General features: G+C 42.0%; 1 protein-coding gene across 5 annotated transcripts in view; it reads right to left on the reverse strand.

Moving 5' to 3' along the window:
• LOC119906686 (partitioning defective 3 homolog) overlaps positions 1 to 27220 on the reverse strand; it is a 349822-nt gene that overhangs the window by 61091 nt on the left and 261511 nt on the right. For 4 of the 5 annotated variants that reach the window (XM_038724012.1, XM_038724004.1, XM_038723995.1 and 1 more), the window contains exon 21: positions 22907 to 23209. In XM_038724012.1, coding sequence (XP_038579940.1) covers positions 22907 to 23209 — 303 coding nt within the window. Of the gene's footprint in view, positions 1 to 16160; positions 17069 to 22906; positions 23210 to 27220 lie in introns of those variants that run through there. The other variant, XM_038724027.1, reaches the window with a different exon arrangement.

A 27220-nucleotide genomic window follows, 5' to 3' on the forward strand; every position in this document is an offset into this window, starting at 1 on the left:
GCCTTTAACCCTTTGAACACAATTGACACAATTTGCGTCATAAGTCGCACCCCTTCTTCTCAGAGTCATAAATCAGTCAAATTGGAAGACACCAACATGGTTGTTATATCCCTGGAACACTGACAATCTAGCCTATCTATTCCTATACAGACATTGTAGACATGTGTTCATAACGGCAAAACCCCCAAACAATTTCAAATTACACAAAAAAAAATTCATTAAAACTATCCTAGAACACATATAGTATCTGAGTAGCCTAACCTAATCTGAAAGTAACAATATATCAATATATGGCATGGTGAGGCCATAAGCCTGGGAAAAAAGCACACAAAAACACTTAAAACAACACAATAATATGAGGTGGGTAAATGTTTAGCTTATCTAGTTCCACTTTCACATCCCTGCTTGCTTGTGTTGTCCATTTCCCTTCTTGTTCCTTCCTGTCTTTCATCTCTCTCACTTTCTGTTTGACTCATTCCCCCTTCGTTGCCAGCTCTTTCTGCCTGCACGGCGAAGTGACGATGACACAGCATGCCATCCTGATTACAAGGTTAAAAGATGCAGACGGTGGAGTCACACAAACAGTGGCACCACTAAAGTCACCCTCGCTAAAATAGAAACGACGTCTGTCAGATGCGGCCGTAATCCTGTTTATGATGTGTGTGCCTCTGACAAAAGCCTGAGCTGGCTCAACATCATGCACAAACACACACACAACAAACAATATATAAAAGACGTGTCGTAAAGTAGTTCATTAAAAATGACATTTTGCTGTCTGTTTGCATTGGCCAGCTTTCAGGCCAGAAGATTGAATGAGACAAGACATGCATGGGTGTGTGTTTCTTTGAATTGTTTTTATTTTTTGGTGTATGTGAGATGTAAGAAGTATGTGTGTGGGCTGCATTTACCAATGGGCCACCTTACCATTCAAATAGTAAAAACGACTCTCTTTTCTCTTTTCCTGTCTGCCTCCTCTTTTTCCTCATCTCCATCCTCTAACTAAGCTGATTAAAAGGCAACCCCCCCCCTGCACCCCCAGCCCCCACCATCCAACCCACAGACCTAGGGCAGCATGGGATGGCGAGGGGCCCTAACCACTTTCTGCATGAATATTAAGTGCAGGATTTGTGTCGTGGGTTTGAAATTGGAAATCACAAGTTTGACTAATCAGCTTTGGAGGTTCCACATTTGGGTTTGTGTGTGATGGTGTGTGTGTGTGTGTGTGTGTGTGCGCATCTCTTCCCCCCGTCTCCAGTGGCAACAGAGAACCCCTACACACACACACACACAATCCCACCACCATCACCCCTGATCCTGCAGCGAGTCAGAGTGCTTATTCACTGCCTCAGCAGGGCCAAATACACCTCCCTAACACACACACACACACTCACACACACCTCCAACCCCTTCATCCGTTCACTGCATTCACTCCCACCCACCCACCTCACATTTAAAAAGGTGCCCAGAAATAGCCCAAGAGGCTGTTAGGAAAAATACAACCAGAGGAGAAGGAAGCTGTAGGGGTTTACAGTCCAAAGCCATTTAAGGGTACACTCCAGCATCTCCCTCTCTCTCGCTTACTCTCTCTCCCCCTTGTCATCCATCCTTCTTCCTTGCTCTCCCAGCCGCTCTTTTGTTCTGGTGAATCAGTGCTTTAGTGAACATGCTCATTATGGCTTGATAGCTGGGGCTTATTCAATATCCCTGGCATTGGTGGAAAATGGGGAAGAAATACAAAGATAAAGAGAGAGAGATGGGAAATGGGGAGTGGAGGAGTGTATCAGGAAAAAGGTAGAAAAAGAATAAGAATTGAAAGTACACTGAGAGAAAGAAGCATTAATGAAGCAGAATATAAGAAGTGAACAAATATATAGTCTTTACAGGAAAAATGCAGGACAGACAAAATGAGAGGGAAGGAGACAACCAGAATGGACAATTCAGGTCTCCACCTTAAAACAAATCTCTTTATTTCTTTCTACTGAAGCTGTCATAGACCTTTCCATATTCTGATCAGACTTACATCTTTGTCTTCTCCTATGTCATATGAGGTAAGACATGTTATTTTCAGTATACAAATGCACTTAATAAAACACCTTTGCTTCAGGGTTGGAGCTGCTTCCATGAATTTGGTGTTCTAGTTCTAAGAGAAAATGCAAGGAATGGTGGAATTAGTGATCATAGCAAAATTAGCATTTTTAGTTAATTTTGCAAATGTCATGCTGCTAAGTAAAGAACAGACATGTTTTAAAGAGAGTGGCTTTTCAAATGCTGAAATAGTATAATGAATTTGGCTGCGCACATACAGAAGGTGAATGCCTTACTGACTAATATAAATGTGCCTCCTAACAGCAACCTGCCATGATAGAAAGGCACACAAAGAGCTACTTTAGGAAATACTTAGGTACCACAGCCAATGACGAAATATCTAACCTCTTCATCTCACAGTTTATGATCTCACAGGATTGAAAAAAATCATTCCATGGCCCTGGTGATATGCTTTGACATTGTAGCACTTTGCTATATCCATGACTCAGACTCTGCCGTAAAACAGATGTCTGCTGAGATTTATTGTGATTATGTAGGCACATAGAGAGACAACAGCCATACCGATAGTTCATACATGATCTTACAACAGAAGGATTGTCTTGTCAGGAATCTCCATATGGGAAGATTTAAAATTGTGTGACTGCTTACACAACACGTAGGAACAAAAGTGAAACTTACGAATGGAACGGCCATTGTTATATTTTCTAACTGGCATCGTTTCTAGTCATTTATTTATCTTTTTGATGAATTAAAGTAAATCCTATGACAAATATGCTAAGTAAATAATTGAGAGATATTGAACCATTAAAAAGATTAGATGTGCTGATATAAAATTCAGATAGATTAGCAAAAGGATGGTCAAAATTGATGACATATCTTGAGATATCCTGAGAATGGGTACACCCCCGAAAGGAGTGATGACTTCATCAGGGTTCTTTTCTTAGACTTTAGAAAGCTTCAGAGCCACAGAAGAGATTACAGCTGTTTATACAGGCTGAGAGGTACTCCTCGAGACAAGTTAACTGATATTCATTCAAGAAATTGGTAGAGTGCCCCTTTAAAAAGGCTGCAGTGCAGCAGCTGACTCGTAACTCTCATTCTTTGGACAATCTTTAAATGCACAACAAGGAGAGCTGCAGTCCCTGCAACTTAATTATGACAGTAATTTAACTTTGACAAAAAAGGTAAGCAAATGTTAACTCTGATGAATGGGTAAGCAAACTAATTTAAAGCTTGTGTAAGTCAATCCCACTGGCATGACTGAAAAGTAAAAGCTGCCTGAAAGGTAGGACACGTATCTAAGACATCTGGTACTTTATGGCAAAATGGTCAGACATCAGGAATGTAAACTAATTGATCTGTATGGAAGGAAACTTACAAAACCACTGCTTTTATTGTTTAAATTAGTTCCTACTAGAATGACTACAAATGTAGTGTTTTCAAACCCCAGTGAGCAGTTGCAGCGCTGCAGTCAGTCTTTACTTAGTGTCACTGTAGAGGTGTTGTTTATTTCATTACTTATTTCCAGCTGACCTGGACCTCTAACCTCCCTATGGAGGGGTGCAACCTAAATACCATAATTACACCTGAAGCACATATTTCAAAAGGACATTACCGCAGTACACAAGGAAGTAATTCTATGGATGTAACCATACTCGCTCCACTTAGTTTGTTTTTTTTCAGTCAGTTACATCATCTGAAAACCACTCTGTTTCCAGACAAACTCCAAGCCCCACTATCAACCACTCTCTTAAAGCCATCCTGCACAATCATCTATCTGTCTGTTGTGATACATTATTAATAAATGACTGACACTGACACACGCCCAACACAGAATGGTAACACACACGTCTGCTACTAATACATTGGGTGTGCTCTCACAAATATGAACATAATACTCCAGCCATAAACTCAAAACCTTAAACTACTTTGAAATCACAGGCTTTATCACGTAGACAGCCCTCACTGCCATGCAATGGATAAACCTAAACTTCCTACAAAAGGTCATAAAACCAATATGGACTTTAATTGATGTCCCTGACTACCACTAAAACATAGCCATTATCCCGGGTGAAACCAACCTCAGGTCGGCCTGGCAGTGAGCCTTTAATGACGGTCATATAACGGCAGGATGGGGATTATTCTTTATGTTTAATCACGGCAGAGAAGACAAGTGTTTCTGGGATGACGTCTCTCACTGGGATGCTTACAGACCATCAGCCAAAGAGGCTGTGAAGCTTAAGGATGGTGCAGTGGAGAAAGGCTGCAGTCACAGAGGTGTTTTTAGCAAATTCTCACATACTTAAAACATCATGAAAAAAACAGAATTCTGCTGCCCTAGGATTGTGGGTTGGATAGTGGGGGTGGGAGTGCGGGGGGTGTTGCCTAGTCTACTAAGACAGTTATTTTCAACTGGTGAAATCATTGCACCCCATCTGAAACTCTATGCAGCACAAGACAAAATTAATGTATAGCTAGATAGTTATTGTCCAATTCCAGGTTGGATAAAAATGGGGGAGGGCAAGGGAGAGGAAAAGCAGAGCTTATTACTAGTGACCTACACAGCATTAAGTCCAATCAGTGGGTCAATTCAATAAGGCTGACTAGGTTAAAATGCCTTTGGTTATTAACTTTCCCAGTAATTTCTTCTGGCACAAACAAACCTCCCCATTCACAGTGGATACACTGGGAACTCAAAGATATTTATGCGATTCCCTTGAATATGCCTCCTTCACTTTGAAAACAGACTTGGCTCAAAGACCTTTGGCTCCATGATGATCCGTGATGACATCATAGGCCCATTACAGCAGACAAACAAGGCCATGTGCTGCCATTACTGTACTGTGTTGCAAGGGGCTAAGAGCATTTTTACAGGCACGCTGATGGCATTAGCCATGTCTGGTGGCCCCCACAGGGTTTTATTAGGTCCCACAGTGAGCTCAAACAGGACCAGCTCAGGTGACCTAATGAAGCACTTGTCCCATTTTGCTAGAGGGGCCCTACAGCGAAGTCGGCCCCAACACAACCTGTGCTGGATAGAAACACACACAGAGAAGCCCCTGGGCGTTCCTCTGTATATTCTGGTTTAATTCTGTCCTACCTGTGTGGGATGATGGAGTAATAGTCAGGAAATTAGCCCTATGTTCTGCATGGCCACAGGTTATACACTTTGCTGACATGCATGGTATCTAACACTCAAGTTAGAAAAAGTTCTGGCTGTCCTACAATATGAAGCCAGAGGTGTAACACTGACAACAAGTCATTTCGTTAAATTCGTCATTTTGTGAAATTGAAAACATGAACATTATTTTTATTTTAAAAACTAACTCACTGCAAATATTGGAACTCCTTCATCATGTTCATCATCTTTTCTCTCTGCATTGGCATTTTATGAACTTGCCTTTAATGTGACACTGGTTCTTCACAATGTACTGTAACTTTTAAATGTACCAATACAACATCTGAAGATTATTCATCCACATAGCAACGTTATCAACATGTTAAATTAGAATGGAAACCCATTATACCAAAAACAATTAATTTTCCAGAACTGATATGAAATGCCTACATTTTCATGACAAATTTTGTCTAAAACTTTCAAAAGACAGACTACAGAATTCTCACTCACAGAAACAGCGGGGAAAAAAAGCGATGATGTGCACTATTTCAATACTTCCTCATGAGTCGATCTCAAATATTGGAAGGGGGCTTAAGACAGATGGAATGTGTCGCTGGATGGTCTTGCGGATTTGGAACGTATTCACCCATTCAGCTCCCTGTAATTACAAAGGCTCTGGCTAAGATCCGATTTGCCGCTGGGAGCTCGTTCAAGGCATGAGTATTGGAACGACAATGGCGTAGTCTGACAAAGGAATATGGATACTGCTCTTAAAATAGAGAGAACTAATGCTGTTTTTTGTTGAGTGCACAGACTCGCTGGCTTGGATGTGTGCAAGGTAAATTTAATTATGTGCCCTGTACACACTGGCTGGCTTTCGATTAGAATGGACTAACTTCTTGATACAGTTGTACCCCAGTGACCACTTAGAAAACAGTGTTCAGGACACAGTCTGGTAACTGATACAGAAGCCACTGGTCAGTGTTAAACATTTAGACCTAAATCTCTACTGTCTATTTGTCTATTTGTAATATTACAGATTTTAAACCTTTCTAACAGCAAGTATAAATGATATTCTGTGATTACTGCAATGAGGGAAAAACAGTAAGACTTTGTGGTTGAACTTTTTAAGAAGTTTTAAGAATATACTGTAGTGCTGTAAGATACTGGGGTTTGAAAGTCAATATCTGAACTACTGATTTAACATTTTAGCTGCGATTACTAACATAAACCACCATGTTCTGAACAGACATATTACAAACACTACATTTTGTTCCACATTTTGGAACATAAAACAGCACACCTAACAAACTACTCAGTCCAGCACGCTACACGATGATGGAAAATGTGTGCTTCTACATTACAAACCGATTACAGAGTAGCACACTCTGCTCCGTCTTGTTTGCAAAATATAGATAAATATATTAACTCATTGTTTATTGGGCATCAAACTTTTTCATGTTTATGCATGTATTGTCAAAAAATTAAACTGAAGCATGAATAAATGCTTCCATTCATGGTTACACCCGTGAGACAAAAGAGAGAATATCAGCTGTGTTTTACAGAAAGCAAGTTAAACTTAACAATGACAACATCAGCACGTAGGAGAAAGAAACAAGGTGATATTTGGGCCCATTTTTGTTACATTGAGGCTACGACAGTGCATCGCTTTATCAGAAGGGAAGCAATGTGGCCATGAAATAGCTGGTAAGAATATCACAAACCTGTAAGAGACACATTAAGGCTCACCACAAAGAAATTGACATAGGTTAACAAAAGTTTAGTTTGTTATTTTTTGATTTATTAAGCCAACTACTATGTATGTTGTGTTTTGGATAATTTAACCGGTGTTTTTAATCAGATAATGGTAAGATTATGTGAAATAAGTTTGACTAAAATTTCAAATAATTGATTGATTGAATGAAATGTCAACAATTTTGATTGATAAAACCATAATATTTATGGCTTTCTACATAAAAAAACATCAATCTACCGCTTTGTTCAATTTCTAATGTGAAAGTGCTGGGAAGTACATTGAAACCAACACTAGCATTATGATTAACAAACTTACAATCCATGGACCTTCATTTAAAGGTTCAGTTTGTAAGTTCTAGTGACATCTAGTGGTGAGGGTTGCGAATTGCACCCCCCCTCCCCTACCCAAGCGAGCAGTATAGCTACGGTGCCTGAGACAGGACAAAGATGTCATCTATGAGATAAAAGAGATTGCCAGTCAAGAAATGAGGTTTCTTTTAGATATATTACGAAATTATATAAATTATGTAAAACCATATGTTTTTTTGAATATTATTGTTACTTTTTCATTAATAAACAACAGCCACATGAAGAAATGAAGTGCTACATACTCCTGTAATACATTATTTTACATCTTGGGATTGGCTCATCTGGACTAACATGAATGAAAATGAAGAAATTCTCAAAAACTATCACATCTAGTGCATCCAGTATGACCACTGACAGATACCAGGACAATGTAAGCCTCACTGTTTCTGCACCACAGTCCATTATAAACCACATAATACATGAAGTTTACATATGCATTGTCAGGTGAGGATCAAGGCTCCTCTCACTTTGCTTAATTAGATAAGCATGCAAATATTACCAAAATGTCTTTTTAATTTTCTGAAATACAGGCCAGGTAAGATGTGAAGTTTAGCTGCTGATCTGAGCTTCCCTGCTGTTACCGTTTCATTACCAATAATATTCATCAGCTGTTTGTCTCACAAAGGTAACGCCACATTTCTGTCCACGTAACAAAGCCATAACAGAGAGAGAGAAAGTCTCTACATGAAATTAATCCAACTAACATAACACCACAGGCCAAAGCACAGTGCTGGAGAATAAACCAATCCAACTAACAATAAATGTTTTTCTACCAGTCAGTAAAAGTTTAGCTGGCTGATGCTTCCATGCTCTAAGCTAATGTTACGGTTTTATTGCCAATTAACGTTATTGATCAGCTGATTGTCTCCCTAAGTAACCGTCAAAGCCAAACCACAGGCTGGAGAAAAAGTAAGCGACATGAAATTAATATTTCACCCCACTGACAGGGGAAACATGGCTCTCTGTGATTATGGCTGGCTTCAAGCTAAAGCTATCAAACAACAGTTTTCATTTGCATCGCTGAAGTGTGACAAACAAAGTTAATTACCTGTCCAGCAGAAAACAGACTTCCGCACCGCTTTGAAAACATCTGTCCCACATTAACGTTATAGCCTTCCATCTGGGAAAATCCACAAAATCCGTGATTTCTGCAGTCAGCTGTCTGTCCCGCCTCCGTCTGGCTGTCAGCTCTCATGCTAAATAACACGTGTGGCTCCTTCATTTGTCCAAATGTCACTTCTCTTCTTACTTCTAATAAACCAGAAGACTACTCGGAGACTGTATATTACTATTATTATTATTATTATTCTTTGTACGTATTCAATGTAGTGACGGGCGTCTACACTACCAGAATTATACAAGCAGAAGAAGAACGCTGTGATGACGAAACGTGCTCTGTAGCGCTGTTTGTTCGTTGGCGGTTACGGTAGTAACATGACAACAAAATACAGCGACCTCCACAGCAGGGGTGCCCGCGGTTATGTAGATATAAATGTCTCATTCTAAGGTAACAAAAACATAATGGTTCATTATGTAAGGTCTTTACACACCACTGAAAACATAGTTATGGATCTTATATTGAATTTCTGTCAATAGAGCATCAGAAATATTACACACTGGACCTTTAAATGGAGTTTGCTTACTGTATTTTCAAAATGTAACAGTCCTACGGATCTCTTGGACATATTTCTTGGCAAAAAATAAGTAAAATTTGTGACATACATTACAGTATAATTGTGCAGGTTTTCAAATTTCTGCATGAGGACTTGAATTCTTCCATCTTTAATCTGGATTAAGATATCTGATCGGAGGTGTACCTATATTTTTAGTCACGAGGTAATCTCCATCATCTTGACATCGGATTACACTGACTTGCTGAGTTTAAATTTTTAATAAAAGCTCATATTGATTTGATACAATGACAAAATGATTGATCTAATCCTTTCCACATTTCTTCTTGCATACACTGTTTTTTGTTTTGTTTGTTTTCCTACTTTATCATTCTGTTTAGTCTACCAGCACTACTCTGCTTTATTCTGTTGAGCTCTGCTCTATAGTCGCATTTCAGTTCTTCTTCTGCCCAGTTGGTGCCCTCCCATCCTTCACAAGTTACATTTACTGTGAGAGGGGGAGCACTAAACACTCCCTGATGGCCCTAGAAGCTTTCACTTTACAGCAAACAGAGACGTCCCTGGCCTCACTTCAGTAGTTGACAAACATCAGTGCACAGAAGGAAAAATGCAGCAGTTAGCGTCCCTGCCTGAAACTCTGAGGTTACTTTCATGTGTATGTCTGTGTTTACATTCGGCTGAACTGAAGAGAGACATGAGAGCAAGGTGAGGAGGGTGAAAAGGATGAGAAGGCGTGAGAGTCATCTGCTTGCTGACATGGTTCATAGTGCAAACCCACGCTCTGCAGTCACCTGCCTCTCAATCACATTCCTCACCTGATCTATTTCTGGAGCGGCTGTGTGAGAGTGGCTGGTTGCAGGGATGAAGGCACTGATGTTATGTTAGCGGAGAGAACCCGTTATTCGTTTATGATATTGGGTTATCTATCATGTGAAAACTAGAGTTTCTCACAGAGGAATCTCATATCCACGTAACAGGCACACCACAGTGTGTGTTATTCAATCAAAATGGATTTGAGTGTTTGAATTCAGAGAAAAGTACATCCCACATTTGCTAACAGCATGTTCTCTGTGTGCTTTCTCCCAATTAGTCGCTGTAACATTTTCAAAACAAATCATCACATTCACTCTACATTGTAGAGAGAAACTTGCCAGGCCCAGCAAATGCTTGTCTATTTTGTTAATCTCTCCTAGGCGCCGCACAGTCAGTTACAGTGTCAGGCTCCGGCAGCCTTCAGGGGACTTGAGAGGGGATTAACTGTCTATTTGCAGCTGCTGATTGCCGGGAATGAGATGCCCTCCGGTACCGATCAACAAACGAGGCTTCGGCAGCCCTTGGCCATATTCAAACCCCCACTTCCCATTTTGTCTGCTGGGACAGGCCTGCCCTAAATGGCACGCTCCCCATTCCTTTCATCTTCTTGTGAAAATTCATTAGGTACTGTATGCATATCTTCCAGGCTTCCCATTTGAGGGACATTGATAAAACCCATGCTGTACGTGCGACCTTAATCAGCTTGATACACTTGATGTAGACTTGAAGGCGAGGTGGGTCTATATCCCTCCCTCTTGATCTCTCTCTCTCTTTCTCGATCTGCTTTCAGGCTGTTTGCTTTCTTAAATGAATGTAATGGTACAAACGGAGGATAAATTGCCTTCTGTGTGCTCCATCTCATCACATTCATCCCACAGGGCCCTCTCCGAAGCTGGAGGTTAAAAAAAATGAAAACAGACCAGAAAAATAATTCACTTGCTTTGCCTGGGTGATACACGTTGCTATCTGTGTAGAACCCCTGCGATAAGGCTGATGTGCAATTGCTGCATTAGGCCTCTTGCAGTATCGCCACAGCACAGACCATGCTGGGAGGAAAGGGCAAAAGTCAGTGTTTCTGTGTGTTGGACTTGCACCCTCATTTTGTAACCTATCTACAGGGTTTACATGAGGCTTTTCCAAAGCTGTCTGAGGACTGAAACATCATCTACACAGGTTTACCAGGTGCAGAAGATGTCCTGCAGATGCCGGTAACAACAGCTGACCTGAGGATGTTCTGATGCCCACGTCCATAGGTTCCCTGCATCACCATTGCCTCTTGAGGTCCAGATGCAGGCTGGCAAACCAACATTGTTGCCGTCGCTTGGTCCCCAGAGGGACCACCCGATGGACTGTCTCAACAGAGACGCTCTTGGAGTGTTGCAGTTGCAGATACTCCGCTCACTGCAGTGGCTGGGGGGGAGCTCTCTTCCCATTTCATCGCAACCCCAGGCTGTTGAGGTGCAAAATCAACTGGGCTGTGTGGAGATCACTCAAGGCTTCAATCTCTCCATGACCACGAGGTCGTGAGTAGAAAAGAACCCTCATGCCCTTCTCACGCAACGATTGCAGTGCGATGCATCTCCTGAGCGTGTGGGGGGCTAGTGAATAGTTGATGGGGAGCCTAATATATTTGTAGGCTACCCCTGAGAGGAGAAGCGTAGAAATTCCTGTGTCACCTCAACATTGAATAGGCATCTTTCAGGTCGATGGCGGTGAACCAGTTGCCGGGCTGCACTGGCTCCAGCAGTTTCTTGATCATCAGCATGTGGAAACGCCCTTTTTTCCCATTATGCTGGTTCAGGTGGCGAAGATCCAGAATGACTCAGACGCCTCTCGTCTTTTTGGGGACCGAAAAGTACATGGAGCAAGACCTCTGTGCATGTCTTGCGCAGAGATGCCCTAAGACAGCCTGCTTCAGCAGAAGTTGCTGGATCTCAGCGGCCAGGAAGTCCATTTCCCCTTGAGAGGATAGGCTGGCTTCCATTATGTCCAGGAAAACTGGTGGTATGCAGCAGAACTGAAGAGAATAGCCTCGTCTCAGAATGCTGTCCACCCAGCTTGTCAGCATGCAGTGGCGTCGCCATTCTGCATGAAAATGTGTACACATGAACAACGCATCTTCGGCACTCTCCACCGACAAACTTTCCATAAATGCCGAGTGAAGCCGAGTCAGGGCAGGACCTCCTCCTCTCCACTGCAGTGAGCTACTGCTGGGAGAATGAGCCGCTGTTCACTGTGGTAAAATACCACGGGCCGCACCGCTGGAAGAGACGTATCTGGTTGCGTCTCTCCGGCTATATCTGACTTAGAATGCTCTTTAGGAATGTACTGTATTTAATGAGTTGAACATTCACAGCATTTTCAGTGTGTACACAACAGCACATGAAACACAAATAATTGCATGCTGGACACATAACAGAGGGAGAAGGTCTGGTGGTGTGCATCAGCCTCTGTCCCTCTGTCACCCTTCTTTTTTTTCTTAAAAAAAAATAAAAAATAATAAGGCTTAGACGTTTTCCAAGGGCTGCAATTGAAAAGGCCGTGGTGTCCTTGAACACACCATGGGCCGTTTTCGAAAAGGTTGAGCCGGGCCGTGGTGTCTTTGAACGCACCAGGGCTGGAGTTGGAAAAGACCGACTGGGCTATGAACGCACCACAGCCGCTGTGACTGTGGATGACACGTAACCCGGTGTTGACGTCAGCGTCAAGATCACAGCTTCCATATGAAGCAGCGGCAGGGTAGACAGCCTCGCCTGCTGTAACAAGGTGCTACGAGCTGCTCGTGGAGGAAACGAAACCAGCCGAAGCAGCGAGCGATCTCTTTTGTCCCGCTATACCGAGAGAGACCTGACTTTGGCTGTCTCTCTCCGGCTATAGCGAACGCTAGGTGAAAGAGATGTCAGCAGGGTGGTGTGTCGGTTTATGTAACACACTTTCACTGCCGGTGAGCTAGCAACGCGCCCGTGCGAGTCCTCGTGGGCGCGCTGGGAATGCAGAGTAAAGGGTAATTTATACTTCTGCGTCAAACCGACGGCGTAGGCTACGGGGCTACGCAGAGGCTTCACAGAGGCTGCGCCGTCGCCTGACGTGCACCTCCTCAAAAATGTAACTACACGTCGAGTCAACGCGGACCGTAAGCACTGTGATTTGTCGGCTGGGTAGCCTCACAATGCCCCCGAGCCGCCCGGAAGTAACTTTTACTAGCGGCCAAAACGGAGGCTGTAACACAGTGAAACAATATATTTGACCCATCGTACAATTTTACCCCCATTTACGTTAGCGGAGGTCTAAACCGGAAGTTAGCCTGCTCGGCCGGCAAAAGTCAACACGGTGGACGCTGCAGTGCTACTGCCGACTAGCATTTGGGGATGTTATCGCAGAATGACGGACACACCTACTCACAAGTATAAATGCATGGCTACGTGGGTAGCCTACAGCGTAGGTAGGCACATAGACCCTACACAGGAGTATAAATGGGCCTTTACAGTAATATTACAGTGGGAGGGCCCGGGTCTTTGCTGCGCTAGTCAAACCACTGGGAAAGAAGCCCATGTCCCACGTCGCTCTCCTGGTGGCATCCGAGCAAGACGGTAGTAGGACCTGGGCTTCCTCCTTGCTAGCCGGCTGTCTGGCCTCATTATGATTGTTTTAGTCAACCGAGGGTCAGTGGTCGTGGTGGTGGGCTAGTGAGCGTGTATAGGAAGAATTTTAAGTACGCTGTGATGAATTTAACTCCTTTGAAATTCTCACTCTTAAAGTTGGAGGGCTGCAACCTATCATATTTGTTATAACTTATCGCCCCCCAAAACCGCCTGGAAGATTTTTATCAGAACTACCTGAATTTTTATCTACTCTGGTTTTAAATTATGACAGAATTGTTCTTTATGGCAATTTTAATATTCATGTTGATGACTCCACCAATGTTAATGCAACTGACTTTTTAAATATGGCCACTTCTTTTAACTTCAAACAACATGTCAAAGGGCAAACACATAACCGTGGTCACTACACTGGACTTAGTTTTTACCCTGGGTGTCAGCATTTCCTCTGTGGAATTAGTGGACATGACCATATCTGACCACAGATGTATTGTTTTTAGCTGCGATTCGCCTGTTACTCATGCTGCCTCACCAAGCTCTGTGTGTTCTCGCATCTTTAATGAACAAAATGTTTCAAAGTTTTGCGCATTCTTTCAGAGCCAAAGCCAACACCTGTCTGATTCCAACACCAACAATCTGGTTGATCACTTCAATCATATCTGCTTGTTGTCAGTAAATATTACTGCTCCTCTAAAGGTTAGGCCTACGTCTAAAGCTAGTAAGCAACCCTGGATAAATGACAGCATTTGCAGCCTAAAAAGGGAATGCATGAAAACAGAGCGCAGATGGATAAAATCCAGTCTCCAAGTCCATTACCTCAGTCTGAAGGATTTATTAATTAACTACAATAACATGGTTAAGGATGCGAGAACACATTATTTTTCTGAACTCATTACTACACATAAACACAATTCCAGGTTTCTGTGTGGAGCAGCTGGTAAACCCAACCCGTCCTTGTGCCTCAGCTGGAAGTAATGATGACTGTGAATTGTTTTTGTCTTATTTTACCAATAAAGTGGTGTCAATCAGAGCCTCTATTACCCCCACGGCCTCTTACTCAGAGGTCCCTCACCAGCAACAAGATAGTTTTAACCACTTTTAGCCCATCGACTTGTCTGAGCTTTTAAAAACAGTATCACAAATGAGAGTGTCCTCCAGCCAACTTGATGTAATACCTAAAAAGATTTTACTGAAAGTAATGGATTCTGTTGGGCCCTATTTGATCTCTGTTTTTAACAGCTCCCTATCTACTGGTTGTGTCCCTGATTATTTTAAAACGGCTTGCGTGAACCCACTTTTAAAGAAACCTGGTTTAGATCCCTCCCTCCCACAAAATTTTAGACCAATTTCAAAACTGCCTTTTATTGCAAAGGTTGTAGAAAGAATTATGTCCAAACAACTGCTCACTGTACTGGAAAATAACAAATTATTTGAAAAGTTTCAGTCTGGTTTCAGGAAGTATCACAGCACTGAGACTGCCCTGCTTAAAGTCACCAATGACCTTTTAATGTCTGCTGATGAAGGTTTGTGCTCAGTCCTGGTACTCCTGGATCTTAGTGCTGCTTTTGACACCAATGATCACAACATCATGTTAGACATACTGAGGCACTGGGTGGGGATCTCTGGTACTGCCCTAGAATGGTTTTCATCCTACCTGTCAAATAGGAAGTTTTTCGTGTCTGTAAACAACTATGTTTCTTCGTTCTGTCCAGTTAAATATGGTGTGCCACAGGGGTCGGTCTTAGGACCCATTTTGTTTTCCTTGTATCTGCTTCCCCTTGGACATATTATCCATAAACATGGTATTTCTTTTCATATTTATGCTGATGACACACAAATGTACTTGCCCATCAGATCCACAGACCCTGGAATGCTGAGTTCACTTAACAACTGCCTTTGTGAAGTTAAAAAATGGATGTCAAATAATTTCCTCCAGCTGAACTCAGACAAAACAGAAATCCTGGTCATTGGGTCCCAGCAGATGGCAAAACAAATACTGCCATCTGCTGGTTCCCTAGTAATTCACATTAAGCCTGTGGCAAAGAACCTTGGTGTCTGGTTTGATAGTAATTTAAATTTCGAGCAGCACACCACAAAGCTTGTTCAATCATGTTTTTATCAACTTTGAAATATAGCAAAAATTCGATCTATGTTAACTTTTAAGGACAAGAGACCATTTTACACGCCTTCATCTCGCCTAGATTACTGCAACAGCCTTTTCTTATGTTTAACCCAAAAATCTACTCATCGACTCCAGACTGTCCAGAACTCAGCTGCCAGGCTTTTAACCAGAACAAAGAAGAAAAAAGGATGCTGAGGCAGTAGGGACACTACTATTTATACGTCACACACGTATCGGTAGTGACGTCCTATTGGTCGGCTATGTGCACGATAAAATTTCAGTGGGCAAGTGTGTGCGTGTGATTGGAGGAGGTAGTACCCATAGTGTCCAGTAGAGGGCAGAGCCTGGGTGAGATAGAACTGGATACACCAGACAAAACACTCTGGAATAACAGAGATACCAGTGAGTAAGTAAAATATAATTAGTTACCACTAATGCTTGTGTCGCAAACTGTTCCTTGATGCTAGACACATCAATTTTACTCCCTTGAGAACTACATGAAAATGTTATTAGAGACTTAAGAGCTGTTATTAAAGTCTTAACGCAGATGCAGGGGTTGTAAAAGATTCATTAGTTTACCAATGAATTATTGAGAGGTAGGATTTAATCAAAGCTACAGATGTTGCAGTCAGAAAGTGTTGTTAATCTCATTTTGATTGCATCTAAATGAAAATATACACTATAAAAATCACAGAGACTGATTGTTGATTGCAGAGTTAATTACAGATGCCAAATAAGAGACAGCAAATAATAAAAAAAGCGATTACTTGAGATTGGCTCAGTGATCCTCTGACTGAGGCGGAACTTACTCTCCATCTGCATTGCTTTAATCGAGCCATCCAATAGTCCATTTAAACAATACAGCACAGAATAAAACCAAATGACTATGTGTCCCTGTTGGGGTGGTACTGTAATGTTTTCTCATCCAAAAAACTTGATAGGGATGATAATAAACAAGACAAAATGAATTGGTCTTAGTGATGATGATCCAAACAAACATGAGGATAAAAGTCAGCCAGGTGCTCTTAACAGCAGGGGGTGGGTTTTTAACAGCAGTGGACAGCTGTAAAATACCCTTCATCTGAGGTGTGAAGTATGTGTCTCACCGCAGATTAACATTTCCCACCTCACCAGTCAATGTCTTCAAGCCTCAGAGTGGAAAGGTGGTAAGAATTTTAGAGTGGAGAGAGCAAGGCAAAAACACCATGGAGAGTGGTCTTTAGGTGAGGATCTTTGGGTTCTTTTCTCTCTCTGCTGGTCAGCCAGCCTATCTGGTGCTGCTGAGTTGCAGAGGACTTCAAGGGCTTTGCACCGCTGAGCTCAGTGAGTTGAGCTCCATATCGTTTCTCCCTGTTTCCCCCCACCTCTTCCTCTCTGTGTCTCTCTGACTCTTCCTCGCCCATGCTCTAAGGAGCTTTAGAAACTCGACTGGGTAATGGGAGCAGCAGTCAATCAAATTTCAGTTTCAAAGGTGAGGCTTTGTTTCACGCTCGCTTCCCACAAATCCCGTCAGGCCCGGCACCTGTCAGGTTGTCGTTCTGAAACGCAGCATCCAACGCCAGTCACCTAAACCCCACGGTCCCTTGGCAGATGGAGGGGTTGACTTGTCAGCTGCCTGTCGAGAAATGAGGTCATTTAATTTAGCTAGGTCTACTTTTATTTTCAGGTGAAACAAAATAACTGAAAAAGCAAACACTGCGTTTCAGGGGTTTATGTTTAGCTCATTTTCATGTAAACTCGGTAATCAGTTCTCAGAAAAGAACTCATGCCACAAGTTTAGGGTGAAAAATTATATTAATGTTTGCTTTATATAAGCTTTCAACAAACCTGATCATGAATAAATCCTGGATTTCTATTGGTGCCCTTAAGTTTTACTGAGTCTGACAGCACTGTCAAAACACCACTGGTGCTGCCAGCTCTAATAACGTGGAGGTTGGTAATAAATTGTCAAATGAGCTCTTGTTGTACCATGATCCCATAGAGGAACAGTAAAACCTGATACGGCAGAGTGAGCAGGATCTCTGGACGCCCTCAGCAACCAGGGGTCTTTGTATCTCCAAGGATTTATAGGCTCAGGTCTGACTCATTCCAGCTTTACAGTCATAGTGACCTTCCCATTAGGGTTCCATTACCAAAGGTCTATCAGAGAGAGAGGCGTACACATAGGCTATTTATCCAGCTGCAGCCTCTTCTTATTAACTGTAGTAGATAAACAAGGGTGCAGTTTTGAAAGCCTTGGCGAGTCATGAGTGAATGCCTTTATAATGACATAAAATTAATGCACATGTGTATAAACACATGAAGCATAAAAAGAGTCCAAGATGCAAAACTATAATGTACAGTAACTGGCAATTGCAGGCATGTGGACCCCACCACCTCTAAAAAGGTCCACCTTCCCACATCAACCCAAGGGCCCCTAAGTGTCTCTAATTAGTTGACTGGATCTAAAGAACATTCTTCAATTTCACTAAAATGCTGTCTTGTAATGACAGCACTGAGGGATGTACAGTAAACAAACTGATGGGAACTTAGACTCCTGGGTACACTAGCATTGTTTGATGTATTTCCAGCAATGCAAATGTTTGACTAGGTGGCTTTTAGATGTAAGATACCGATTAATATGAGTGTAGTCATCCTCCAACACAGCCACTGACTCTGTTCAGCATTTGGTGTGTTATTCCCAGCGAAGACTGAAAAATAAAGGAAGGCTGTCAGCTCATTTCAACTCAATTTGATTCCATTTATGTGGTGGTCCTTGGAACCAATTTTACAAGGTAAGATTTGTGCAGTTGTGCCACTCTAGAGGTCATATGATAATCACGAGGTAGCTTCCACCATGGTAATACCCCCCCAAATAATATTATTTGTTATGCTGTAGGAGATACTGAAAGCTAGTCAGAAACTAATATATATATATATAGATAGATATATACACACTGCTCAAAAAAATAAAGGGAACACTTAAACAACACAATGTAACTCGAAGTCAGTCACACTCCTGTGAAGTCAAACAGTCCACGTAGGAAGCAACACTGATTGACAATCAATTTCACATGCTGTTGTGCAAATGGAATAGACAACAGGTGGAAATTATAGGCAATTAGCAAGACATCCCCAATAAAGGAGTGGTTCTGCAGGTGGTGACGACAGACCACTTCTCAGTTCCTATGCTTCCTGGCTGATGTTTTGGTCACTTTTGAATGCTGGCGGTGCTTTCACTCTAGTGGCAGCATGAGACGGAGTCTACAACCCACACAAGTGGCTCAGGTAATGCAGCTCATCCAGGATGGCACATTAATGCGAGCTGTGGCAAGAAGGTTTGCTGTGTCTGTCAGTGTAGTGTCCAGAGCATGGAGGCGCTACCAGGAGACAGGCCAGTACATCAGGAGACGTGGAGGAGGCCGTAGGAGGGCAACAACCCAGCAGCAGGACCGCTACCTCCACCTATGTACAAGAAGGAGCAAGAGGAGCACTGCCAGAGCCCTGCAAAATGACCTCCAGCAGGCCACAAATATGCTTGTGTCTGCTCAAACGGTCAGAAACAGACTCCATGAGGGTGGTATGAGGGCCTGACGTCCACAGGTGGGGGTTGTACTTACAGCCCAACACCGTGCAGGACGTTTGGCATTTGCCAGAGCACACCAAGATTGGCAAATTCGCCACTGGCACCCCGTGCTCTTCACAGATGAAAGCAGGTTCACACTGAGCACATGTGACAGACGTGACAGAGTCTGGAGACGCCGTGGAGAACGTTCTGCTGCCTACAACATCCTCCAGCATGACCGGTTTGGCGGTGGGTCAGTAATGGTGTGGGGTGGCATTTCTTTGGGGGACCACACAGCCCTCCATGTGCTCGCCAGAGGTAGCCTGACTGCCATTAGGTACCGAGATGAGATCCTCAGACCCCTTGTGAGACCATATGCTGGTGCGGTTGGCCCTGGGTTCCTCCTAATGCAAGACAATGCTAGACCTCATGTGGCTGGAGTGTGTCTGCAGTTCCTAAAAGAGGAAGGCATTAATGCTATGGACTGGCCCGCCTGTTCCCCAGAATCTGAATCCAATTGAGCACATCTAGGACATCATGTCTCGCTCCATCCACCAACACTACGTTGCACCACAGACTGTCCAGGAGTTGGCGGATGCTTTAGTCCAGGTCTGGGAGGAGATCCCTCAGGAGACCATCCGCCACCTCATCAGGAGCATGCCCAGGCGTTGTAGGGAGGTCATACAGGCACGTGGAGGCCACACACACTACTGAGCCTCATTTTGACTTGTTTTAAGGACATTACATCAAAGTTGGATCGGCCTGTAGTGTGGTTTTCCACGTTGATTTTGAGTGTGACTCCAAATCCAGACCTCCATGGGTTGATAAATTTGATTTCCATTTATAATTTTTGTGTGATTTTGTTGTCAGCACATTCAACTATGTAAAGAAAGGAGTATTTAATGAGATTATTTCATTCATTCAGATCTAGGATATTTTAGTGTTCCCTTTATTTTTTGGAGCAGTGTATTTCTGTGTTATGTGTTTTGGTAATGATTCTGCTGGTTGAAATGTGTGTATTGCTACACACTGCAGCCTGACAGATAAAATATAAGGGTTATTGGCAGTGTGATTTTTAACCTATTTTTTGGTTTTGCATGTTGTGCATTTAGGAGTGTTGCAAGATTTGAGATGTCTGACTATGGGACTTAACTCTACTAGAAAATAACTCAAATATCCCAGTAAGATAGGATGCTTAACCTACCCTTTGATCAGCGTTTCTCCAGGGCCCCCATCAGAAGCCGGTAACAGTATCCAGGTCAGGGTTAAATGCAACTCCTTCTTCTCTTTCATATCGACACTGACTGACTGGAATGAGCAGCCTTCCCTGAACAAACCTCATCTACTTCCTTTTTCCTGACCTTCAAACAGGAAGTTTGTGTTATCTCTGTGGCTTTAAAATTGTAGGTTAAGTAGCAGTGGCAGGATGAGAAAGTGAAGAAATTGTAAGTCATACTGAGTCTCTAAGTGGCAAAACAAAAGTTCTGAATCCAATGTTTTCGTCTTGATACATGGAACAGTCAGAAATGATTGCAAATTCTGTTGTGTTGCCGCTTTATATTTGACAATGGAAGTTCCATTAAGTTTAATTTAGAAATGCAAATTACTGTTTACGTTTGTGATGATAGGCAAGTGACAGGAGTCTTGAATCTGAATGTGCTTCAAGCTCCTTTTTGCAAATCGTAAATAGAAAGCCTCCCCTAAATAAGAACCAGTGCATATTATTATATCTCAAAGGCAGCAAGACAAATATTACAGGCATACAGCCGGGCTGGCATACACAAGATATGCAAAGCAGCGAGGTGCAAAACAAAAATGCAGTGTTGAACATGCGGTGCATATTTCAAATCAAATCACAACACTTGCGAGAGCTAATCCAGTCCCTCCAAACAAAACTCCATACTGCGCTATCAATACTTAAGGCTCAGACCTCAAACCAAATATAAGCCTCTATTTATAATTAACATACAACACTAGCTTTTTATGCTGAAATAAAACTATGAAGGTGAGAATCCACAATTTCCAAGAAACTGCTAAAACAAGAGAGCAAGAAGGAGAAGACGAGGAGGTTCTTTTTATGCCATTTGTTTGTTGAAAATGACCTGATCATTTGCATAATGTATTCATTTTCCAATATAAAAAGATATTATACCAATATTTAAGACAAAAAACAACTACAGTATGTATACAAATATAGAAAAGCTTCAAAAGCTTCAGACAATTTAAAACATTTAAAGCCATATCTAAGTAACAAAGCATCTGTTTACAGTCAGGTATTTTGCATAACCGTCTATTTCTATGTGAGAGCTACTAAGCAAATTGCTATTAATATTCCCTCTGGAACTAACATGGTTGTCCTATGTTGAGGCTTTTATTCTGTATCCCTGCACATAGTTTATTGATATTCACACAGAGAATCAATAGCATCATGTCTATCACTGACCAACATCTTAAGAGTCTTGTGATCTGAATACACAGACTTGCTGGACACCCATCAAGCATTGCTTTGCCTCTTTTTTCAACAAACATCCAGGCTTATCATGAACTTCTGCTTCGGAAGTCAGATAGGTTACAGCAGTTAATTTCTATGACTCAAGGAGGCTATCCTGAGGAAACATGTGGAGGTAACCTTCACTTTAGACATATGGATCAGTGGCCTTCACTAAGGCCCGGATGTATTGGCATATGAATTTAGCCGGCTATCAGAAGGGCCAGATAACCTTGTCATACCTACTCAACTGTTTGTAAATCCTTTTAAAAAAAACATACCCACACTCACACAGAAGTGCTCTGTCTTGGTCACACACAGTAACACATGCACTCCACCCCAACCTTAGCCTAGCAGTGAAAGGTCACAAGCCCCCAAGTGACAGCTGTCAATCACAGGAGGTAGGTATTATCCGATCCATTAATAACACCATGAAAGGTTCTGGGACACCATGGGAATAGAAATCTCCTGGCTTGTCACCACTGGATATGACCTGCAGGTAGCCCCCATAAAACCTCCAACTCACAGGGCAGAGCAACAAGCAGTATATATAATCAAAATAAATACTAGTCTTGGTTGTAAAAGCTTGTATTGTTGAAATCAAGATGAATATAGATAAATTAACATGTTAGAAAAATAAAATGCTGTTGGTGTGACTAAGATATTGTATGTTTGTTAATATTGCTTTATCAATTGTTTTTTGTCCCAGGTTTTATGGACTTAGACTATTGAGGATGCAGCATCAATCATAGGCTTTGTTAAGGAAGAACTAAGTTGTAAAGCTGTAACTAGCTAAGTCACCTTCCCTCACAATATAAGAAACTATGGATACTTTCCCATTTGCTGGAGCCAAAAAAGAGAATAAATGCATCAATAAAAAACACGTGATAAATGTACACAGGCCTATTGGCAATAGGCTATCAACACAGTAATATAAAACTAAAGCTCCACCTGGCATTGTCGTCACATCAAATAATCAAGTTGACATGGAGGTTATGAGCGGTACATCCCCCCAGCGACAAACAAGCTGAACTCACATGCAATGTGAGTCTTTGAAAGAGAGGCCGGGGAGGATAACCTGTGATCCAGGGATAATGAAAAAAAAATGACACGATGATATTAAATTCTAACACATTTAAAACTGATAGGCTCTTGTTGTTTTACCTTGCCTGTGGATTCTGGCTGTTCACACAGGGCAAAGCCATGTGGGACGATGCATCGATAAAACCCTGTGTGAAATTCATTGTTTTTCTGTGCGGCATGTGTCACGACATGTAATGACAAGTAAAAGTGAACAAATACAATCACACCAATGTTACTACATTTTAGATGAGGTGTAAATGAACTGTCCCAACGTCTAATCACATGGCACAAATGGTTAGACAGCACACACTGTGGATGTGTGTTTGGGCGCCTCCTACCTGTCTGGAGCTGCAGGGCGTCCATTGCGTGGCTTGTTGACCTGGGCATACAGAGCCTCGAGGGGTGGACCATTGTCCTGAAGGCTCAAGGGAAGGTGAGGGCTCTGGGGACTCTGAGGGAGATGGTAGTGGTGGTTGTAAGGCTCCATGCTGCTGCTATCCACCGACGAGTCTAATGATCCGATGCCAGCGTACGTATGCTCCTCATCTGAGCTGAAGGTGCGACTGACAACGTCTTGGATTTCGGCATAGTCCCTCTCCTTTGCCTGCCTCTCCCGAATCTCCCTTGTCTTGGCCTGTATTCTGTGATAAACACATTGAAGAGAAAAAGTGTGTATATGAGTATATGTGTTTTTTTTTATTTGTGAATCTGGCAAACTAAAAATTAAGCTTAAAATGCAACAAATCAATATAATTTCCTCACTGGGAAAAAAAGATTTTACACCTTTAAAAAATGTTTGGTGAGGAGGACATTTTCTGTTGTATTGTGAGCGAAATACATCTGATGAGTCATAAATGACTAAATGGGGCCTTTTTAAGCACTTAAAATGGTTTTGGATGGTTTGAAAAGTAGGTACTTTTCTTTGCTTTTGTCTTTGGGTGAAACAATGTATTTGACCAACTGCAAAAGAACCACTTCAAATTGTCCAATATTAATTGGCTCTTAAAAGATTCTTACTATGTTTGATTATTTTGATTTTGATTTTTGATTTGAAAAGTATACAATATTTGTTCCAACTCTTCTGATGGAAACATATCCAGTTTTCATGTTGTTTTTACAAGACTGGAAAAATGTTCATAATGTATGCCTGGTAACTCCAACAAAAATGCTAACTTGCAAATTATATACATTAGTAAAGACTAATTGTACCTCCTCCTCCTGTTTTTCATTGCCCTCTCCTGGTCACAAAAGTATGTTTAATGTTACAGTAGTTTAGTGCTGGAGGCTACACTGTAGACAAACATGATTGTAGATTTATTTCTGAAACAGGTCTAGTGAATGGTCCGATCATTTCTCCAAAGTTCATTGCTTCTAAATATTCTGTAAAATCACTTACAGCAGCCCATTGCTAAATTAGATTAACCATAAAGCTAATGCCATGTTTATCAGTGGAAGAGCTCTAACGTTAATGAGCGGTTAAACTATAGCGTTAAATGTATAACTAACGTAACGTGTGTAGTTACAGTCGGTTAGTCAGAAATGATTAAACCAGCGGGACATGTAAATACATGTGAGCTGAACAATTTCTAACACAGCTTCCAGCTAAACAAAGTTATCTAGCTCCTCTTTCAAATATGAAACGTTAGTGTGAAATCTCAAAGCAGCAAGTCCTCATTTTAGACAGCCATGTAGTATCAGATGCATTCAACAGCAGCGTTTCCTCTGTGTCACTGTGTCATAGATGGCATGTTTTAGAACCGAATGGTGGTTGAAAAATGTTTTCTCGTAGCTTGCTTTAGATAGAATTAAAAGAGTGCTAGTAAAGGGACAAAGTACATGTGAATATGCCACATTAAAAGTAACCATTATGGCAGATTATGGGTAAGGTAGAAAAAACATGCTTATTCTGCTCTCTCTGTTTACAGATGGCTGCACGTTCTAGCAGCAAATATTTATTAATGTGCAATCGTTTACATGTTGAGTTGTTGAGACTGTAATGTGTTCACATAATCCATTCAGGAAACGTATTATAGCCCACATATATAACAGCTTTCAATATCGGCCTGTTTTAAGTGTAGTTTATACAGGAAAAAGGTCTACTATGCTATTAATTTTCTAAATCAAAACATCAGCTCATACATTGTCTCTTGTTCACTTTAATATTGGCATTGGCCCCCAAAAACCCATATCGGACGGGGACTACCCAGTAAGAGAAAAAAGGATATATTTAATGATATTTGAGGAATTGACTGGCAAGTAAATAAGAAATGCACAGTAAGGAGGCAACACAGGATAAGAGATGGGGTTAAAAAACTATATATTCCATCCAGACTCAGAGATGCTTTCAGCAGCGTTCCAACTTTTAGAGGCCGAGATGAGTGTTCTGATTTTATGCCTCAGATCGCGTAACAAGAGGAGGTGGATGACGACAGTCAGACCTCCTCTTTCTCCTTCCCAGCCTTTCCTCTCCATCCATGCTGTTCCTCACCTCGGGACCACTTTCACACAACAGAGCCTTTCAGAGGGCCTTTCCTGTCTCAGAGAATGGTTCCATGTGAATGCCCATCTGTCTGCGGCTAACAAGACTCAGTCATGGTGCTACATGGGAGCGAGGAGAGCTGGCATTGTAGCAGTGGGGAGGTGGACAGTGGGGAGTACACAGGAAAAGGGCTGAGGGCAGGCGAAGGGGGGAGTTGACCTCCCACTGCGGTGACCCTGGCAGCAACCACCAGACAGCTCACTGGTTCCAGATGTTGTATCCCTGCTGTAGGGTACGCTACCTCCCACTAGTGCTGGGCTTCCCTATTACCTCAGGTCATAACTGAACTCTGACCCCCCCAACTGCTGCTCCTCACAGATGATTGACAGGTTTGGAATTAAGCTAGAATACTAGCCTAACTCTATCTCCTATGTCTGTGTATTTTAATAACAGTAATCACATTTCAAACAATCACCATTTTTCAGTGCCGGATTAACCCAATTCCCACATCCTACCCATAGACTGCCTTGTTTATTTTTAGCTGTCCAAAATCCCATTTTCTCAGCATTATCTGTGAAATGAGATTTTGATGGAGACCTGATGCAATGTTGCATGATATGCAGTCATCTATAAAGCCTCGAAGCTGGTTTGGTGTATTTTTGCATTGTTGCAGACCAGGTACGACATGCAAATGTTCAACTCACAGCATAGTTGTGTGCATTCGGTGTGGTATTATGTTAGCTTGTGCTGTTAGGAAATGGAAAACAAGACTCACAGAGAGAAAGGCACTAATTCCCAGAAGCCTTTTCACCTGCCATCTGGCTAAAGTGATGTCAGATCTCTGCCAGGAAGGACTAGACAATGATGTTACCACAGGTTCACGGAAGTCCGCTGGGATCTCAGGACCCTCTGGCATTTTATGGACTAATCAGATTCATAATAACGGCAATATTGACATTCGGGGCAAGATAATGGCCTTGGCTAGACTGGCGACATGAAGCTAAAAGAGAGAGACTTCTCTTCCAGGCCTCAGGAGTCTGACATAATAAAGCTAATAGGTGCATTTCAATAAAATTATACTACCCAAAAATATCAAAAGATGTGAGTCATCCTGGTGTCTTAAGTGTCATTATCATCTAGTAAGTTGGCTGATTTTTTTACACTCAGCAGATTTTCAGAAGAAGGCATGGCTCTTTTTGTCTTACAAAATATCTACCTGCCTGTGTGTTTGAAATACAGACTGTCATTACAGAGAAAATGTAAGTTGTATTGCTTACTTGTCTTTGATTTTGAGTAACTTCATAGAAATTGAAGAACATCGTTTCAAAGAACTCTTCGCCAACTGGCTAACTTTAAATAGAAAAACAATTAAAATCCTTTGAACTGTGTACAGGACAGGTACGGTGGTCATCGTTCACTGTTTATGTGTTGTGAAGAAAAAGTATCGCGTCCACCGTTGTATGTCCGTATGTCCATGTACATGCTTATTGTGCAATAATGGGCACAATGAAAGGTGAGAAGTTAAATAAGCCCCAGCCCAACCCGAGCCTGAAGTATAAAAAAAACAATTGGCCCGAGCCCAGCCCGAATAGACTCTACCAGGGAGAGGCCTTTTACAACTTGTGCTGGCTGTCAGAAAGGAAAGGTGTGGTGATGTGGTGATGATGTGGTGTCCACCCGTGGCCAGTTGGCAGTGGGTCTCCCTGTGGAAAGCTGAGATTTGAATGCCGCATTCCCAAGTGCATATTTTCTGCGAGATGTCTCCTATGGACGTGTCAAGAATCAAACTACCAGGAATTTAGCAACCCCGTCACCTAATGACATTTGTATGCATCTAATTTACATGAAAAAAAAAATGTTAGGAAATTCCTTCCAGAATATTTTTGTAGTCATGTAGGCAGTGTGACTCTAAAGACGGCAATGCTGGTCTGTTTGTCAGTCTGTCAGAACTTGGGATTGCACAATGATGGGCCCCAGAGGATGAATCCAACTGATTATGGTGATCCCATGACATTTCATCTAGCGCCACCAAGGTTTCACTTATCCTTTAAAATATTTCAACATCTGATAGACTCCCCCTCATCCCTTTATCCCCTCTTCCTCTCTTCACTCATCCCTTTCATACCCTCTTCCCTCATCCCCTCATCCTTCCTATTCAACCCGGTTCACACCT

Source organism: Micropterus salmoides, unplaced genomic scaffold (assembly GCF_014851395.1).
Source record: "Micropterus salmoides isolate LMB-PRFRI ecotype aquatic unplaced genomic scaffold, ASM1485139v1 Ms_hic_scaffold_1, whole genome shotgun sequence".
In the NCBI taxonomy this organism is placed as follows: domain Eukaryota; kingdom Metazoa; phylum Chordata; class Actinopteri; order Centrarchiformes; family Centrarchidae; genus Micropterus; species Micropterus salmoides.